The 19,015-nt window shown below is 36.5% G+C and overlaps 1 protein-coding gene across 1 annotated transcript in view; it reads right to left on the reverse strand.

Annotated features, from left to right (window-relative positions):
* The window catches only part of LOC100377637 (eukaryotic translation initiation factor 3 subunit A), a 19,474-nt gene continuing 459 nt past the window's right edge, over nucleotides 1–19,015 (reverse strand). Inside the window, exons 2-20 of the mRNA XM_002738360.4 lie at nucleotides 18,226–18,416; nucleotides 17,628–17,764; nucleotides 17,271–17,434; nucleotides 17,054–17,112; nucleotides 15,570–15,710; nucleotides 14,307–14,515; nucleotides 13,739–13,910; nucleotides 12,921–13,118; nucleotides 12,369–12,485; nucleotides 8,841–9,035; nucleotides 8,505–8,642; nucleotides 8,012–8,221; nucleotides 7,427–7,531; nucleotides 4,897–5,010; nucleotides 4,532–4,654; nucleotides 4,289–4,442; nucleotides 3,818–3,926; nucleotides 2,990–3,124; nucleotides 1–2,583 (exon numbers count right to left, since the gene is read on the reverse strand). Coding sequence (XP_002738406.2) covers nucleotides 1,479–2,583; nucleotides 2,990–3,124; nucleotides 3,818–3,926; nucleotides 4,289–4,442; nucleotides 4,532–4,654; nucleotides 4,897–5,010; nucleotides 7,427–7,531; nucleotides 8,012–8,221; nucleotides 8,505–8,642; nucleotides 8,841–9,035; nucleotides 12,369–12,485; nucleotides 12,921–13,118; nucleotides 13,739–13,910; nucleotides 14,307–14,515; nucleotides 15,570–15,710; nucleotides 17,054–17,112; nucleotides 17,271–17,434; nucleotides 17,628–17,764; nucleotides 18,226–18,416 — 3,776 coding nt within the window. The 3' untranslated portion in view covers nucleotides 1–1,478. The remainder of the gene's footprint in view (nucleotides 2,584–2,989; nucleotides 3,125–3,817; nucleotides 3,927–4,288; nucleotides 4,443–4,531; nucleotides 4,655–4,896; nucleotides 5,011–7,426; nucleotides 7,532–8,011; nucleotides 8,222–8,504; nucleotides 8,643–8,840; nucleotides 9,036–12,368; nucleotides 12,486–12,920; nucleotides 13,119–13,738; nucleotides 13,911–14,306; nucleotides 14,516–15,569; nucleotides 15,711–17,053; nucleotides 17,113–17,270; nucleotides 17,435–17,627; nucleotides 17,765–18,225; nucleotides 18,417–19,015) is intronic.

Consider the following 19,015-nt stretch of genomic DNA (forward strand, 5'->3'; position numbering starts at 1 on the left):
TAATTTGCATAACAATTCTTAATTTATTGTGTCTAATCAAAATTCAATGAAACTTTGTACATAGATGGTCTGTGAGAATACTTATCTTAACATCACATTATAATGAAAGTTCGTACATGTGTGCGAAGACTGCTAGTATTATAGCCTACTGGGGATCACAGCTCACAAACTTTTACAGAAACCAAGATCCCAGATAGGCCATTAACTACATTTAGCGTCCAAGCTGCTGCACGTTGACCAAATACTATTGCTGTACAGGATAAAGGGCAAACGATCCATAGAAATCACACCCAATTCATGTATGCATCATAGTGAACTACGTGTTGTATTATACCTCAGATCACACGCTCACGGTGGCTGTGATTACCCACAATCCAATTAGTTTGAAAAATTTCACTAAATGTCACTAACACGCAGCTATCTGGGTATGGTTCATGGTTATCGAGAACGCAAATTCTTTTTTATATTTTTGTCTTGAGAAATAAGACATTTGTCACATAACCAAAGATGGTACAATATTTGGGCAATTTTTTTTATTTTCCCAATATCTGAAAATGCACATTTTTCTCTCTTACAAGAAGCTTGAACAAGTAGGTACAGACTATTGTACATGCAAGCCACATCACCTATCAAGGATTATGGGTATGAGTTAGAGACTTGCCGGAGATACAAAATAGAGTAGTGAAAATTTAGAGTGATCATGAAAAAACTACTCGTGTCCCGTGAAGTTAAAATTGCTAATTAATGAGCTGCAATTTGCATATTACTTGGAGATGGAACAAGGTGCACATAGGATCTAACACTCTGTCATCTTTGTGGGGCCAACAAACTAGTTGCAAAGAGTTGCAGAGACATGTGTACCCAAAACATCCCAATGGCAACTCAATTATAAGTCACGCTGTGTCTGTCTGCGGTTCGTCCGGTTACTGACACAGTTACCCATTCTCCTTCCCAGAGTTCCTTGCGGTTAGATCACCTGGTCATTTTCCAACGTTTTTGATTTGTAAGCCAATACTGAATAATTAAAATATAGTTACATTACATAAGATACTATGTTGTCAATTTAAACAGTCAATTTAAACCATGTATGTAAAATCAAGTAAATTTGGAACCAAACTGACGGGACATAACTTACAGATCTGCTTACAGATTTTGATCTTAGATTTTCGTGTTTATCACACAGCTGGTGGGTGAAAATATACAAATTAAGATCATGTTAAGTTTAAAGCTGAAAGTCTAGTTAGTTTATGCATTTTGCGAGATCTGTGTCCACCACAGAGTATTACACATCTTCCCGAAATTTCCAAATTCACTGCGACATAATTAGATATACAAGAAGACTCGGGGTCACAGAAGTACAGACACTAGAAGAATGGAAAAGCAAACACCATATCAATTCAATAGTAATTTCTTTTTTTAATTTTCTAATTTTTTTTTTACTTTTAGTATCCAAAGAATTTATCACTGCCAACTTGAGATTAGCGCCTAGAAACAGTTTGCCAACCGTCATCTTCTTTATTTCTTTCAGGTTCTTCTCTACTTCTTTGCCATTTCTCATCTCTGTCACTGCGTGGTGGTGGACCTTTATCTCTAGGAGGTAGTCTAGAATCACTTGGTCTGTCATCTCCGCGTCTCCATTCATTTTCTCTTTGGGGTCCGTCACGCCAACGATCATCTGGTGGGCCACGAATGTCCCTATCACCTCGCAGTGGTGGCCTGTCTCGGTCATCACGCATCGGTGGCCTGTCTCTGTCATCACGTATTGGTGGCCTGTCTCTGTCATCACGTATTGGTGGCCTGTCTCTGTCATCACGTATTGGTGGCCTGTCTCTGTCATCACGCATCGGTGGCCTGTCTCTGTCACCGCGTACAAGAGGGCCGCGGTCGCGCCTCCAAGCATTTGGAGGTTCACGATCTCTATCATCTCTTATAGGTCCACGGTCATCTCTACGCCAATCTCGCTCTTCATCTCCACGTGGTGGAATATAGCGATCTTCTTTCACAGGTGGGCCCCTATCACGTTCTTCTCGACGCCAGGCAGGTCCGCTATCATCTCTGGAAGATCCTCTCCAGGGTCCTCTGTCATCTCTTGGGGGTGGACCTCTGCTGGGAGAACCACGATCATCACGTCTCCATGCATCAGGTCCCCGTCTATCGCGATCATCAAACGGAGGTCCTCGTCTATCACGGTCATCAAGCGGGGGTCGTCTATCACGGTCATCAGGTGGAGGTCCTCGTCGCCAATCACTTTCTCTGTCTAAGGCTGGACCAGATCTATCACGATCGTCCTTACGTGCCCAAGCTTTGTCTCTATCTTCAGGTGGAGGGCCACGTCTGTCAAGGTCGTCCCGCCCTCTCCAAGGTCCATCTTCTCGTCTTATATCACTGTATCTCTCATCACGAGCTGGTAGCCTGTCACGAGCTGGTGCATCATCCAGGGAAGGCCTATCTTGAAAAGGAGGAGATCTTGCATCCCTCCTCTGTACACCAGCCCTGTCCATTTCTCTGGCTCTCCATCCTCCACCATCCCTGGATGGAGGTTTCCAGGCCCGAGTTGGTCGGTCGCTAGCAGGTTCACTTGGCCTGAAAAAAAATTATATTGTCAATGATACAATTCTACAAAACACCTTTTGCTGCGGAGATGAACTCAAAAACAAAATGACAGCAGTGATCAACTGAGACTTTCTAACCGCGATGTATTAAAAGGCATTAATGTTTAGTCCAAAATGGCGTTTAGTAAAGGAACATACACATTGAGGTTTACCAAATGTCATTGTATAAGGATTTAAAATTAATTGAATAATTTTATCACCCTCTGGAACACACGTAAACTGACATAAAGCAAATTTTTCAATTTTGTACAATTTTTAAGGGGTTACCATTGGCTGTGGACCTAACAGTTAACAGGATCCAAGTAAGTTATGAACTGCAGAGAATTCTGGGAAATTAATAGTGCAGGGCAATACACAGAGACAAGTCAAACACTTACACTGGAGCTCTCCATGGGCCAGAATCATCATCTTTTCGTTCTTCATGTCTCCAACCAGCATCTCGTCTTTCTGGTTCAGACCTATCTCTGGAAGTCATTTCTCTTCTGGCCAGTCTTTCTTCAATTTCTTTCTCTCTGGAGAAGATAACAAACACGGTTGACAGCCATTTTGAATCAGATCCAGGAATTGTTAGTGATATGGATCAAGAAGAACTTGTGGTTATATAGTCATGTGATCGGTCATGTGATCGGTCATTGTTGGCAATGTATTTAGTCCAGTTGGTAATGTTGCAATCAAATTCCAGGAAGTATTGTTTGAACATGCCATCCAAATAGAAGCTACAATGTGCTTGATATAAAATGGTGTGCATGTGTGCCCCAATATGCATGATCCTGATACAAAGTTTGAATGAAGTCAACCTTCATCTCAGAGGAATGGTTTGTCAACAAAAAAACAATGAACAAGTATAATGCTTGTGTGCACTTTCAACGAAATCAGTCCATTTTGCTAATGAGAAATTAGCATGTACATTAAAAAAACACAAAATGGCTGCCAGTTGGCCATTTTTGTTTGAGCCTCAATAAAAATATTATGTGCAACCTGTAACCCAATATGCATAACAGCAGCTGGAATGAAATCACCCTCTTCAACACTGAGAAACGATTCTGACATTTAAGTAGGAGAATTTAGCAAATTTGAAGACAAATTGCAACTAGACAAAAATGTATATGTTATCTATCACAGAGGTACATGTATTTTGAAAAAAATTACAGATTATGCAAATTACCTAATTGTTATGTACATATCTGAGCCAAAATGAATCTCACCTTGCTCTCTGTTTAGCAGCTTGTTCCTCCAATTTAGCAAGTCTGTCTCTGTATTCTTCCTCTTCTTCCTCCTGTTTGGCTCGTTTCTCCTCTTCTTCTCGTTCCCTTTCTGCAAAAAACATAGCACAACTATTTCAACCTTGTCCACTGAAAATCTAAATTAAATAACAAATAAATGGATGAATACAAACCAATGATGCACGATCTTTTCTTTACATGGCAAAAATGAGTATAAAATGCAATAATCTATGCCATATTTGGAAACAATTCTGTCCAAAAACAAATCATAATTACATAAAATATTAATATTCATCAAATACAGGACACAAACTGTATCAATTCTCAATGTCCTGTATAAAAGTTCCAAGATAATATTGCAATTATATATAAGCAAAATAAAATCCCAGGCTGATTTGAAAAAGGCAGAAAAAATTACACTTCACATTTTGATTCACTAATTTTTACAAATACCTCTTTTCATTTCCTCATCACGTTTACGCTGCTCCTCCTCTTCCTTTTCTTTTAACCACTTCTGTCGGCGTTCTTCTTTACGCCTGTCTTTCCGCTCTTCCAGTCGTACTTTCCTTTCTTCCTCGTACATAGTCTTGAAGTTTTCTAGTTTTTCCTAAAAAAATAAATTTCTGAAATTAGTATCTTAGACAGTGATCATTTGTAAAAGTTAAGAGTCAATACTCAAACATATAATTTTAGTACCTTATAGACAGACATTCTGGCTTGGGTCAAACCATTTAGGAATTCGTCTTTATCAAGTGCCATAAAGGCCAAACGATTTCGCTCCAACTTGGACATTTCCCGCTCTTCTTTCAAATTCTGGATCTACAATAAAATTAAACTTGTATAACCATGCTCATAAAAAAATTTAAAGCAATTTGAAAAAGTCCTAGAAATGGACATCAAAAACGAGCAACTAAATTAATACACAGGTGCAAAACAAAATAGCATATGTGCACTATCCGGTCATACTTTTATTCCAAGCTTCAATCACATCAGTCAACATAAAGGATAAACAGGGACAAACAGTCCCTAGGTTCAAAAGGTTATAAACAAAATGTACTTACTCTCTTCTCTTCTTCATTATCCCAGGTTTCTCTGTCCATCAAGGCAAACTCTTCATAATCTTTTTTAAGAAGCGGGATCTCTTCAAGTCGCTGTGCACGGGCAAAGTAATCAATCTGTACAGTAAAATACAAGAATAAGTTACGACTTTTAGGGTACAATAAATTAATGTTGTGTAGTTTCACACATAGAATGAAGTTTTTGTTACAAGATACTTCTATACAAGGACAACGAGTGTGGCCAAAAAATTAACAAGCCAAGCATGGCACAGTCCCCGTTAGTTATCAAATTTAAGATATATAGTTAACAGTAATATAGTAGGAATATAAACATGTCAGAGTATGGATCCATAAGCTGATGCTTGATTATGATGATTTTTTAACATTAATATGATTGACAATCAGTCATCTTGTAATGAGTACCGTATTTGTCTTCAATTAGGCGCCACTTTGTTACACTTTCATGTCATGGTGGCGCTTATTTGTGGTTAAATTTGAGCAACTTTGTTTCAAATGGCGCTTATTTCAAGCACTTCAAGTTCTAGTACCGGTAACTGTGTTACAAGCCATTGTTTTTGCTCCATTCTGGTGATAGATTATTGACAATATTTTACATTACAGTCTGACGCTTAGTCACTGTAGCCTTTATTTTAAATACTGAGTAAATGACCCGTTTTCAGACAGTTTAGAAAGTTATACAAAAAATATCATTCTTTAGAAAACATTCACAGTTTGCCATACAATCAACAGAAAAATAAAACAAACACAAATTCAACGCTTAGTAGTCAATGATCACGGTAGCAAAATCCGGTCATGCTGCATTCCACGGTTACGATTATTACTCAGTAGTAGTTATAATAACGTACAAAAAATAAAATGCAAGTAAAATTCAACTTAATTTCATCGTAAGCGAATGATTCTGGTCGCATGTAAACGCTCGGCGCGATTCGATGTCTGCCATGCTTCCTGTCTACGACTTGACCTGGAACGCGTTTTTTGACCTGATAGGTCAAGTCGTTAATTAACCAATCAAAATGCTGGATGATGCCAACGTGATCAAATTACCATAGCTCATTTAAATAATGTATGAACGCAATGCGGAAGTGATTTGCCGATGTTTGCGATATTTTGGCTTTGATTTTGGTGGGAAAAACGGCATGATTTTTTTTTCAAATCAAGAAATTAGTTATTTTTGGAAAGTAAACTGAGCATTTAAAGAATAATTTAACACTGTTTACTGTGACAACAGCGCATTTGAAACAGAACATTTTCGCGTTGTTTTAATTTCGTTTTTATTGACTTACTGCGAAATTAAAAACCACGCTGATATTTTCTAAAGTAGACTAAAAAGACATGTTTCAAGAGATTATAGACCGATTTCTTAAAAATTGTTAGAAACAAAACCAATTTTTTTTTTACATAAAAGCCACTCGTACAGTAACAGCGAGGGACTTCCGCGATCGCGTCCATCGCTACGAACCGGTAACCGGTAGTCGATCCGCCGGCGCCCAATTCACGATCATTACGTGCCAAAATTTCAACTTTGTCTGGCGCTTAATTGAGGTGTAAAATACAAAGTTTTTGTGGCACTGGCGCCTAATTGAAGGTGGCGCTTAACTGAAGACAAATACGGTACTTGTCCTTATTGAGATATTGCTCTGGAACAGCATTAATTAAAACAAAATGGTCACTGGTCGGCCATTTGAATACATCTGTATAATATATAAAATTTGAACACAATCAATTAAAGCACATCAGAGATGCAGTTCTAGAACCACATTCATTAAATGGCAACCAGCTAACTTTTTTGAATCTGATCTGAAAAACAAAATGGCGTGCATCAAGGACTAATGTCTAATTATGTACCAAGTTTGAACAAAATCTATCTGTAAACAGCCAAGATCCGGCTCCGGAATGCCAGAAAAACTTGATTTTGATGATTTTTCAGCACAAAAATGGTCACTATTAGGCCATCTCGAATCAGATTGTGGAACAAATTAATGTGCACATGTATAATATTATGTATGATGTATGTGCGAAGTTGGAATGCAATCTGTCCAGGCATGTCTAAGATATAGGTCTGGGCGCATGCATGGACACTTGGACAAGCACAGGTTCGAACAGGGATTAAAAACAAAATTGAGCTGTTTTGTATTGCACACAAGCTATTTTTATTGAGAGGAGAAAGTTTAGGAAAGGAAAATGCTCAAATGTGAACAAATGTGGCAGAGCCACTCAATCGCACTATTCTTCATCAACATTTCATTGATAAGTCCTGCAGAATTGTTGAGAGAACTAAAGTACTGAACAAAGATGACCTGGAAATATTGTCTATCACACACTATTATATGAACTCACTACTTTTTACATTTTGATATTGAAAATTCAAAGTTGGACACCAATGTCAGCATCAATTCACAACCGAAAAAATATCAATGTTGAATTATTTTACTCTTACTTAATTTATCAGACAATGCAGGCAACCTAGCCCACCACAAGAGCATTAACCTTTCCATCACCATCACTAACGTACCCTTTTTTCCTGTGCTTTCAATCGCGTTTGCAGTTCTTTTTTCTCTTGCTCCAACTGCTCAACTTGTTTAGCCATGATTTCATCTGCATCCATCTCTTTCAATTCCTTGAATAAAGAAAAATTTACTAAATTAATAAACATGATCAACTTGACCGCCATCATTTCTCTGTACAAATGAAAATGACAAATTAACAATTTTGCATGTTATCACCAAACAGTCTAACTGATCAAAAAGTCTATCTATAATAGCTTTTCAACCAGCTGAAAAGCTTATTAATATTTTTCAAAACAAAATCACAAAATGACACAAATAGAGATTTTCCTTAGTTTTAATAAATCTTGTCACTAGCAGGAAATTCTCTTGCAGCAAGGTTCAATTTTGTGCATAAACCAACAAAGATATTCTACAAACGATATACATGTCACATCGAATCACAACATTGCGAGATGACATGCATTTATGGCAATTGTTTTTGTATACAAGACATTATTCAACTTTACCAATTTTATAATTTTATAATTTTGTTTAAAAAATCTATCTAGCTTGAGTATCAGAAATACTTTTGAAAACTTTGGAATACTTACATCTAAGTCAAGTTTCTTTAATGTACGAGCACCAATAGCAGTCTTTTTCAAATTCTCAATTCGCTCTAAAGTCTGCTTCTGTTGAATGATTTTATGTTCCTCTTTTCTTCGTCTATGTTCTCTCTCCTCAGCTTCTTTCTCAAGTCTACGTTTCTCTGCTTCCACGGCAACACGTTTTTGCTGTTCTAGTAAGTCTTGCTCCTGCTTTTCCTATAATACAGAATGAACACCAAAACATATCAATATATAAACCCTAATCAATACAAGAAAGCAAAATATCAATTCATCATGCAATATTTTTAAAAACAACCTCTATCACACGTTCTAAAATTTTAAATCAGTTGTTGTTAACAAGAAATATAATAGAAACATAAACTAAAAAAACACAGCAAACTATTGGACACCTTGCCTGGGAGAGATTTTGTTGTGGGTTAAATTGCCTGTGAAATATACTCAACATAATATATAAAACTTTAATATAAAAACAACTTACTCTTTGTGTATTTAGACTTTCAAGGTGCTCTTTTCTGTCTTCAATGATCTGCCTCCTAGCAAGTATTCGACTGTGTTCCTTCTTACAATTACGCATATAACTTGACACTATCTGCTTGCGTTGATCGGCTCGAGCAGACTGCAGAGATGTTAAGCAGACAATGTACATTTTGAGTGAAATATTAACCACATCTATAAGACATTCATACTTTATTTGATATTTTATGCAACCATTAGTTTGGTATCCATCCAAATTTGAGCTTAAAATGCATCCGATTGTTTTTTCGGACAGCAGCAATGTTTTCACGACTCTATGCTATGTATTGTTATGACGCACCTGTTTGTGACTTGGACTGACGTATGCAACAGCTTTGATTAAAGCTGCAGACATTTTAGTCAATTGGTTTCTGATTTGATCCGACGGCATAGCTTGTAAATAAGGACCTTCATCTACTTCCTCGTCCGGTTCCAGGGTTGACATGCCAAGATCAGATCCAAAACGAAGTGAACGATTACGATGATCTATTTGTACCTACACAATGAAAAAAAAAAGTTTCCAATATCACTCTAATAACAGTAATCAAATAAACCAACAAATGCGATAAATAGATAATGATGTAATATATTTAAACAATTTATTCAGTAGAAATCAATACACACAGAACCCCCCCCCCCCTCATTCCCCATTTAATCGGAGATGTCAGTAGAATGGATAGGCACACAAAATTGACCATGAATATACTGCAAAGTAAACAGCCAGCAGCACTCAACACTAAGTGTACAACCAGAGACGAGTAAAAAATGCCATTCAAACAACTGAATAGTAATGCACTTGATTCAACAGACAACATAGATTTCAGGAAGGTGAATTTAAAAGTTAATGTCAAGCCCTGGTCAGTCATGGGGAGTGAATCGTCAACCACCATGATGCCGATACTAAAGTTAGAGGCATCAAATAAGGACAAGGCTCAAAATTTGACTAACAACAATTGCCCAAGAAGGCCACCACTTTCTAAATTTAGTAGCCTGACCAGACTACCGTAAAATATCTAATTGAGGCCGCATGTCTATTTGAAGCCGCACCCCTACTTTGATACAATGTATCATTTCAAAATTAGAAACATTTGGTTCCTTGAAAATACTCTAATTGAAGCCGCCCTGCTTTTCTGAGACATTGAGTGTGTGTTGTTTTCCTGTGCCAGTATTCCAAAATAAACAAAGGTGATTGACATAGATTTATTGTTAGTTTATTTCTGTATGTTGTGTTTCCTGTTGGTGTTCCTTATCCTGTCTAATAAACAAAGACTGCACATGAATGAGTGATAGACTTGGTATTATTTGTATCGTACGTTTAATAAACTTGAGTGTGAGACGTTTGGGTACCGTGTGAAACGACCACGCGACAGACATTGTAAAATACAGGAAACTTGCAACAAGTGCACGAAATCTTCGTTCGTAATTGGCGGAAACAAATACAATGCAAGAAATGCATGGTAATATAAACTCACGATCAGAAGAAATTTTCATCCTGGGTTCAGTTTCTATACTGCTTAAGTTCTCTGTTCGCTTACGCAACTATATTTATTTACATCGTTATTTTATCGAAGCCATGCCTCACTCTACCAGCCAAAATCGCCGTGCTTCCTATGATTCTGCTTTCAAGTTGAAAGTTGTTTGTAAAGCACTAGAGTGGAAAAACAACCGAAAAACAGCTGATCATTTTGGTATAAATGAAAAGCAAGTTCGACAGTGGATTCGAGCGAAGGACCAGTTGTATGACAACAAACGCCAAGCTAAACGGTTACCAGGCGCCGGTCGTAGGGTCAAGAACAAAACATTGGATGACAGCGTAATGCAGTGGTTCGACGATCACAGAAAAAACGGTAACGCAATTTCTGGTCGACAATTGCAAATGCAAGCCCGGAGACTGAGTAACGACAGTGAGTTCAAAGCTACCGATGGGTGGCTTCATTCGTTCAAGCGGCGCCACTCACTGTCAACACGTGTCCGAACATCGATAGGACAAAAGTTACCAGCTGACTACGAAGACAAAATTCTACAGTTTCAGCGCTACGTGATTCAGCTTCGTCAGCGGCATGGTTACCCTCTTGGTGATATCTATAACATGGATGAAACTCCGTTGCGGTTTGATATGCCCGGCAACAGAACTTTGGAGCACCAGGGTGTCAGGACCGTCCATATCAAGACCACTAACTCCGAGAAGAGAGGGTTCACGGCAGTATTGACGGTCACCGCTGACGGTCAGAAGGTCCGACCTTTGATTATTTTCAAGGGGAAACGCCGACTAGATGAACTGACACGCCGGGAAATCAAAGTGGAAGTACAAGAAAAGGGATACATAAATGAATCTCGTAAGTATTTATTTGATTTGTTTTCTGTCTTTCGAAGCTGGGTTTGCATTTGTATGATGTAAACAAACTCAAACAAAGATGGCGAATCAAAATGTGAACAACTGCGAGGTCAAACCTTTTTATAATCACTTGAGCGTTTCGTTGGTTTCGTTTACTTTATTCCACACTATGTTCAGTTGATGTTTCTTTCGGGTTCTTTATGTGTTATTTTATTTTCTATGAATTTTAGTTTGTCTGTCGTGGGTGAGGGATACTTTCCCAGAACGCAACGATAACTCTCGGCGGCTCCTAGTCTGGGATTCGTGCAGCGTCCATCTCACATCGAAAGTTAAAGAAGAGCTTTATTCCCGAAACGTCGGCATCGCTGTAATTCCTGGTGGTTTAACGTCTCTTCTCCAGCCGTTAGATGTCGGCGTAAATAAACCACTGAAGGATTACATGCACGCGGAGTGGGACGAGTGGATGAAGACCGGGGAAACACTGTTTACTCCGGCTGGTAAACGCAAAGCCCCCGCCAAGAAGACAGTACTCGAGTGGGTCGTTTCGTCATGGAACAGAGTTCCCGCATCTACTGTGATAAATTCTTTTAAGAAGCCAGGGATATCAAATTCACTTGATGGATCTGAAGACAACTTAATTTATGAAGATCTAGAAACAGACGATGAGGCAGTTGGCGAAGAAATCGCTGAAATATTTTACAGTGACGACGATGATGACAGCAGCGACGACTTTCTAGGATTTTAACAATCGTGTAGTTTTCACACACAAACCAAACGGCCCTTTTCAGGGCCACCACATATTTCAAAAAGAGAACTACCGTACAAAAATACCATGTGTGCTTGTGTGTGTGTTTGTATGTATTTCAAATGATTATTCCTGACCTCTTTCACTTTACCAATCTTGACGCCAGAAATCAAAACAATGTCTCAATTTAGTGCGTGCATATCATTAACCCCTCATTTGCATATCTATAGAAAATGTCTTTCAAATTCAACCAAACTTATCTAATAGAAGCCGACCCCCGACTTTTTGTTTTTCAAGTGAGAAGGCGGAGATTTCCTTTTTAAATTAAGCCGCGGCCTCAATTAGATATTTTACGGTACTAAAAATATACAAAACATGGTCTTTTACCAGTTTTAGTTCAAAATTATGCATGTTTTACATAAATTGAGCAATGTGAAATTTATTTGTGTTCACACTTTTTTGCATGGTTCTAAAGTGGTTACCAAACAAACTACCTAATAAAGCCATGGGACTACTAGCGCTTGAAACAACTAGCCCTGCAGGGTTATCGAAAATTTGTTTTATTTTTGATCCCTGTGCAAACGCTGATTCACTCGGCAAAGCATCAATGAACAGGAAAACTAAAACATCTACTGCACCCTGGTAAGAGGGTTTGATAAACTGAGAGGAATATCATAAAAATTAGCATCAATCACTCCAAAATTCCAATTGCGAGATTTACTGCATTTTATGATTAGAAATCACTATACCTGTAATGCACCACTCCTAGCTGCATCAACGATAACATTCTCCAAATGGAACGCCGAAGCAAACGGAGCCAGCTGAGATAGACGACTAAACTGAATTGTTTGGTACACTTGAGACACCTATAATAAAATATCATTTTGACATAAGTTCATATCATGATCTATCTGCACTAACTACTATGTTATAGCCACGTATTATCCCAGGCAGACATCACAGCATTTTCACCGCCTGGCAACCATCAGTGAGAAACAAAGTCCTAAAACTTTCAGAAAACTGTATTTTGGGATAGTGGCTGTAACAAGACTACTCCAACATGTGCAACATATATAAATTTGGTTGCTCAGAATTAATTCAAATTTGAGTTTGTGCTGTTTTGTGCGACTTCTCACCGGCTCTTCAACCAGCGTTTCACAGCAGCTCGCACAGAGCCCATACAAATACACGATAAAGTGGTGTGTGTCTTAGCAACATAGAACATTCTGTGACGTAGCTCTGATGTAACAATCAAAGAAAGACAATAACATCTGATAATAATAAATCGCAAATGATAATACCTGTGAAAGTAATCTGGTAAGAGCGACATTTTGCAGTGCCGACACATACTGCACCATCTCTAATTCGTTAGTTTCCTCTATGAATTCTAGTACTTTAGTCACTCTATCACTTAGCTGTAACGGATGGAACTCTACTTCTAACCAATTAAATAGATCTTTTAACTGTGGCAATACATGCTGGATGACGTTGTACTTGACCTAGATAGAAACAGGTTACACAGTAGTATTTAACTATGCCCTACGTCTAGTGCATTATTCTCAAGGTGGGTGTAACTTGAGTGTTCAATAACAAGATAAGCTCCCTTATTAGAAAGACAGAAGAAAGTTAACACAACAGAGAAGCTAATGTCAACATTCTTCTGTCTGTCACAACGTTGGAGTTGGAGATATTTTCAGTATAATTTTATTGCAATCAAAAACAAATTTGCATGCATATTATTTCTTGTCCTTGCCTTTGTACTAAATCTGACCAAAATTGGTCAAAAAGTGGCCAGACAAATTTTGTTAGTTAACCTTTTCATCACCAGTTCCCTTCTTTCATCACAAAGTAGTCCTGTTTATAGATTGCATTATCAGAAGATTGGGACAAAAATAGCCAAATTCTTTTGAGTAAAAACTGAAAATTGACTCAAACTGTGTCTGTGTCTGGGGTTCATTTCCAGAAATATTGAAGGATTTTATAAACAAGAAAATTTGGGCTAGAAAGTCTGGTGGTGAAAAATTTAAAGTTCTAATACAGGATTACCATGCAAAGTATGAACATTGCTTAAATTGTCGACACAATTCAGACACACAACTCAAACACAAAGGCATCTTACCATATCTTTGATTAATTGAGATCTATTGGGTGGACTCTGCAATCCTAATAGGTTGGCTAGTTTACGTTGTTTTTCAATATGTGCTTCCTCCATGTCCAGGATTGTAGTGATTTCATTTCTAGGTTGGATAACTTGAATAGATAAAGTAGCTAGTAACACACGGGATGCCATTCTGTAATAAAGGCAAAACAGCAATGAGAGAATGAAGAGGTAAATATCTTATCAATTTGACATTGGCTGAAAAAAAAAAATAATAGTTTTTAGCATTTGCTTGAAAAACCAGATCCTGACACAACATTGCGAGAAATGGCATGGAGGTCAAAGGGCATTTAGTGAATCTCAAAAAAAAAAGCTGACAAGATCTTCCAGAAATTAGCAAAATAAATTCTGAAAAGCAGTAGGTTTTCAGCTTGCTAGGCTACCATCCTAAATACCACCAGCTAGTATAGAAAGTTATTTTTATTTGATAAGGGTTTTGAAAACATATCAGAAGCAGGTAAAGCAGAAAATCACTGTCAATACATCCACATATGTAGATAAAAACACAGAATGCCACTTTGTAACTTACTTTTGAATCTCGTCCTGCGAGAGATTCTTCCGCTGTTCTCTCGACAATTGTAATAAACGATGCAAAGCACATGCATGGAAGAGATGATTTCCAGATTTCCAAAACACTAAACCCAGCTTGGTGTAATAGTTAGCCATCAGCTGAGGTTTAGGGGATTTCTTAGACAACGTCATCAGCCCATGTACATCTTCAATGGCTTTGTAGGCTTCCTAGAAAACAAATTAAACATCATTACACATGTGTAATATGATAAGATAACTTTATTGACGTTTATTCTTTCTATAGAAGATGAACATAGCCAAGTAAAATAAAAAAAAGTAAAGAGGATAATCAAAAAACTCAGTTAAAAAAAAAATTAAAATAACAGATTAATTTAACGGCAATTACAAACTACTAAAGAATAAGGTGTTTTACTCCTATTAATACACACCTGTTTGCATTATAAACATACCAAGCTTAATGTGGCAGTTTGTCATAATGTAAATAAATTTATCGGGATGATCCATTGCAGTAAAATTAGGATTATTACTTAAGTAAATCTGTAAAAAGTTTCTGCCTCATTTCATTGTGCTGTGGGCAGTCCATAATGTAATGGTACTCATCCTTAACTGAGTTATTGTCACATCTTGTGCAGATTCTGTGTTCCAGTTTTGTTTTTGGTCTAGTATACCTCCTTTTCTCTATCATAAGCTGATGGTCACTAATTCTTAATTTACAAATATATTTTCTATATTTTGAATTATTCACATCCATCAAATAATGTGTAATATGTGTTATCAGTCAAGACAAACTTCTGATGATAAATAGCATTTCACTGATATTCTGAATGAAATTCATCTAATACACTGCAATAGTATAAACATCACAGTTTACAATGACCCTAAATCACATGCATTCAGGGTGAACAAAAACACAAATTTAGCTTATAAACGTTTACCCAAGGCGATATATCCAAATAATCAGGGGTGGTAACTAATAATAGCAAATGTTTGAAATTATCAGAATTAAGGTCAAGGCTACTACACGCATACATGTATATGAAAGAAATTACTTAACATCCAGAGTTAATCATTTTTTATTGAAGTGTAAATTCCAACTGTATGTTGCACCTTTTTAATGATTCGCATTTAATGGTTGCAATTATACACCTTAAATATTCTATTTCTATAACAAATTTGTTTTAATCATGTAGAAGGTTGTTTTAAATCAAATTATTTTATAAATCTGTAAAACAACACTGAATCAGAGGATAGATAATCTAACCTGCCATAGTTCCATACTGATAGCACTGTCTAACTGCACTAATCTGGTTTCCAGATGCATCTGCTGACTGTCAGGATTGTTCAAATTAATAGACGATGCTTGGTTCTGATATTTTGTAATCAACCCAAGATGATTCCTTAGCTGAAATGAAAAACAAATTATTACTATCATGATATACCGTAAAATCTTGGCGTCACTCCAGGCATCAGGGAAAGGCCTGAATTTGCTTCCGAATTAGAGGTCACAAATGCTGAAAACCATTGGTATTTTCACATGATGACAAAAAAAAAATACTCAGTATATTTAATGTAATGCATTGAAAATGATCTGTGACGATAGCGTAATCTGGTCATGCTGTGTTTACAAGTGAACTACTTTATAAAGTGTTGCTTGTTACTGTAGAATACTTTATTTTCACTTGGAATTTATTTTCGCTATTTTCGCTGAAAGGATGATTCCGTGAAAATAAAATCCAGCGAATATACATTTTTGCCTATATATCTATATAAACTCATCAAAAATCAGTGAAAATATATTCCATACAAAACGTCCAAAAAGCCTTTTCAGCGAAAATTTATTCCAGCGAAAATAAAGTATTCCACAGTACTCAGTAGTGATTATAGCAACTTACAATTAATTCATTTCTTGAATTGTTCTGTTTGTTTATTTATTGCAAAGCAAAAGGCTATTGGCCCAGAGCAAATACAGTTTCACTTCAACAATGGTGGCAATAAAAATCATTCAAGTTCTGCTTTTCATGGCAAAATAAACATAACTCGCTAACTGGTTTAAATTGACATCATTTCTTGAACCCATGAGCGAGATAAATTTGTTGTAAGTGGGGGTTAGTGCAAAACAATACAGACAACAAGTCTGCTCTAATACGTTGATAACAAGGGCAAATAGCAATAAAATGAAATAAAATATATGAAATGCAAGTAAAATTCAACTTAGTGCATGCAACACATTTTTTTATAATTTTTTGGATAATTTTGAACCAAATGGACATAATATCCTATTCGCTACATGTCTTATTTTAGAAATATTATAAATAAATTCAATTGAAAAATGTGAATGATGAAATAGTTGACTTTGACACTTTAAAGGGTTAAAGTTACATTGTAAGAGCATTAAATTATTATATGAAATTGCTAAATTTTTGTCAGGACTAATTTTTTTTACAGTAGTCGAGGAAGGCACAGAGACTGCCAATGTTTGTGCCAGGACAACCATTTGTCCCCCAACTGAACTACGAGGAATTTACATATAATTCAAAATTTCTAGTATCTACCGCTTTAACATTATTTCCATATATTCACAATTGTGTACATTGATTCAAAAACCCAATCACTGATGGACAACCTAATATTAACTTCTGGAAACAAGCTCTCGAAATTGGTAGTGTTAACAAAATTAAATGCAAATGTCTGTGTTTGCTGGACGGTGGTAGTACAGAAATTAAATTTAAAAATCCCAGAACTTACATTTTCACATAGTTTACGAAATTCCGTCTTCCTGGAGTATTTCAAACAGAACTTGAAAGCTAGAAAAGTACAATTGATCAATAGGGTAAATAAAATAACTTGTCTCAGCAGATTCTGTATCGATACACCAAGCCTAACAGAAAAGCTCAATTAAATACCTTAAATAACTAATACTACATACATAACTTTGATTTGATACATAAAAATGCAATGTTACCTTGTTGAGCTATATCTTGATAAAGCCTTTCAACTTTGGAATTATTTCTTAGTAAATCCAAACACTGTCGATATGACTCCCATAGGAACTTTACCCACGGTGTCAGAAGTATGCGATCAGTTCGATCTTGTGTATCCTCACCACTCACAGCACTTAGAAGTAAGCTAACAATAAAAAGAGTAAAACAAAAATAGTCAAATATTCTATTCCTGGAGTGTTCTGCTCATGGATGGGCACTACAATGTGGAATTAAATTACTGCATGAAAATTGCTTTACCATGAATTGCCCAAAAAGTGGGAAAAACAATGCCAGCAGGCAGCCCAGAATGTGAAGAGTTGATTGAAATTAGGTCTCACCTCTCTGGTGTTGTGATTTGATCTAAGTCATCAATATCATCAACTTTCTGGTGCGATTCTTCCTTGGCCTGTTCAGTTTTTTCTTCGGCCAGTCTTAAATAACTTCTAACAACATCCTCTAGGGATCTGATGTTAACCTGAAAAAGCCAAAGCACGAGAGTTTTGAATTATTGGATTTTTTACTAAAAATATAATTTAAATACTATAAAATACTTTATTTTAGCTGGAATTAATTTTTGCTGAAAAGACTGTTTGGGTGTTTTGTATGAAATTTATTTTCACTAATATTTGACGAGTTCAATGTAAAATGCAGGAAAAATTGGATCGTTAGATTTTATTTTCACTGAATCACCCCTTGAGTGAAAATAAAATCCAAGCATTAATTAAGTATTTTACAGTACTGTAGTGTTGAGTCTCGCTACCATAGACATAGAAAGTCTTATAAATATATTCTGCAATTGATTAGAAACACAGTATTGTAGTATTGTATTGCAAACAATTATCTATAAGTGATCTCACATCAACAAACTAAATCAACACAAAAGAGCAAGTGACCAAACAAACTTTAAATATAAAATGTATATTTCAAGTTGCTCACCTGTTGACAGATATTCTTGTATTGATAAAGACCTTCCTTTGCAATATGACTCTTGCGTAAATCAACACACAGCACTAGATATTTCTCCATGATCGGTTCATGGATTTTCTGCCATGTTCGATGTTTTTTGCTCTTGATAACATCATACAAGGCATCCAATGCAGGCTGCTTTTTACCAACATCGATGAATTCTTTAAATAAAAAAAAAAATATTTTATATATATTTATTTATTTATTTATTGTAGAAACTGTGATTCCTGTTATTTCCAAGGAAGATAGCACACCCTGACCACCCTCTTGATTTGGTGGAAAAATCCTTTCAGTTTCTCCATAGATTTTATATAAGAGAGAAACTGAGGCACTTTCCTTGTTGCTTGTAAGCCCTTGTGTTAATTGACATTTTCCATAGTTTATAGATTCTCCAGTAAGATTTGTAGCAAACAATACTGTTAGTAATGGGTGTGCCAAGTCCTGACAAGTATCATCAAAATCGTCAATAACCAGCTGTATCACGAAATTGATTGAATATGTATCGTGCGTATTTAAGTAATTAACTGTGATTTTCACATAAAGGTCATTATATCCCTCAGAGTGTGTCATTCAATTTCAACTTAGCTTAGGGGTGCCTTGATCTTTCACGGCCTGTCGCGATCGTGGTACAACTACGTAATAATTTTGGAATAATTGCTTATTAAGCGACCATCCGTTAAATGCAGCAATCATAAAAAGTAAATGTTACGAAACACAGTGATACCATTGATTGAGAGTGTGGCAGTACCGCAGCCAACAT

The sequence above is a fragment of the Saccoglossus kowalevskii genome, chromosome 10 (assembly GCF_978046115.1).
Source record: "Saccoglossus kowalevskii chromosome 10, keSacKowa6.1, whole genome shotgun sequence".
NCBI classification, from domain to species: Eukaryota; Metazoa; Hemichordata; class Enteropneusta; family Harrimaniidae; genus Saccoglossus; species Saccoglossus kowalevskii.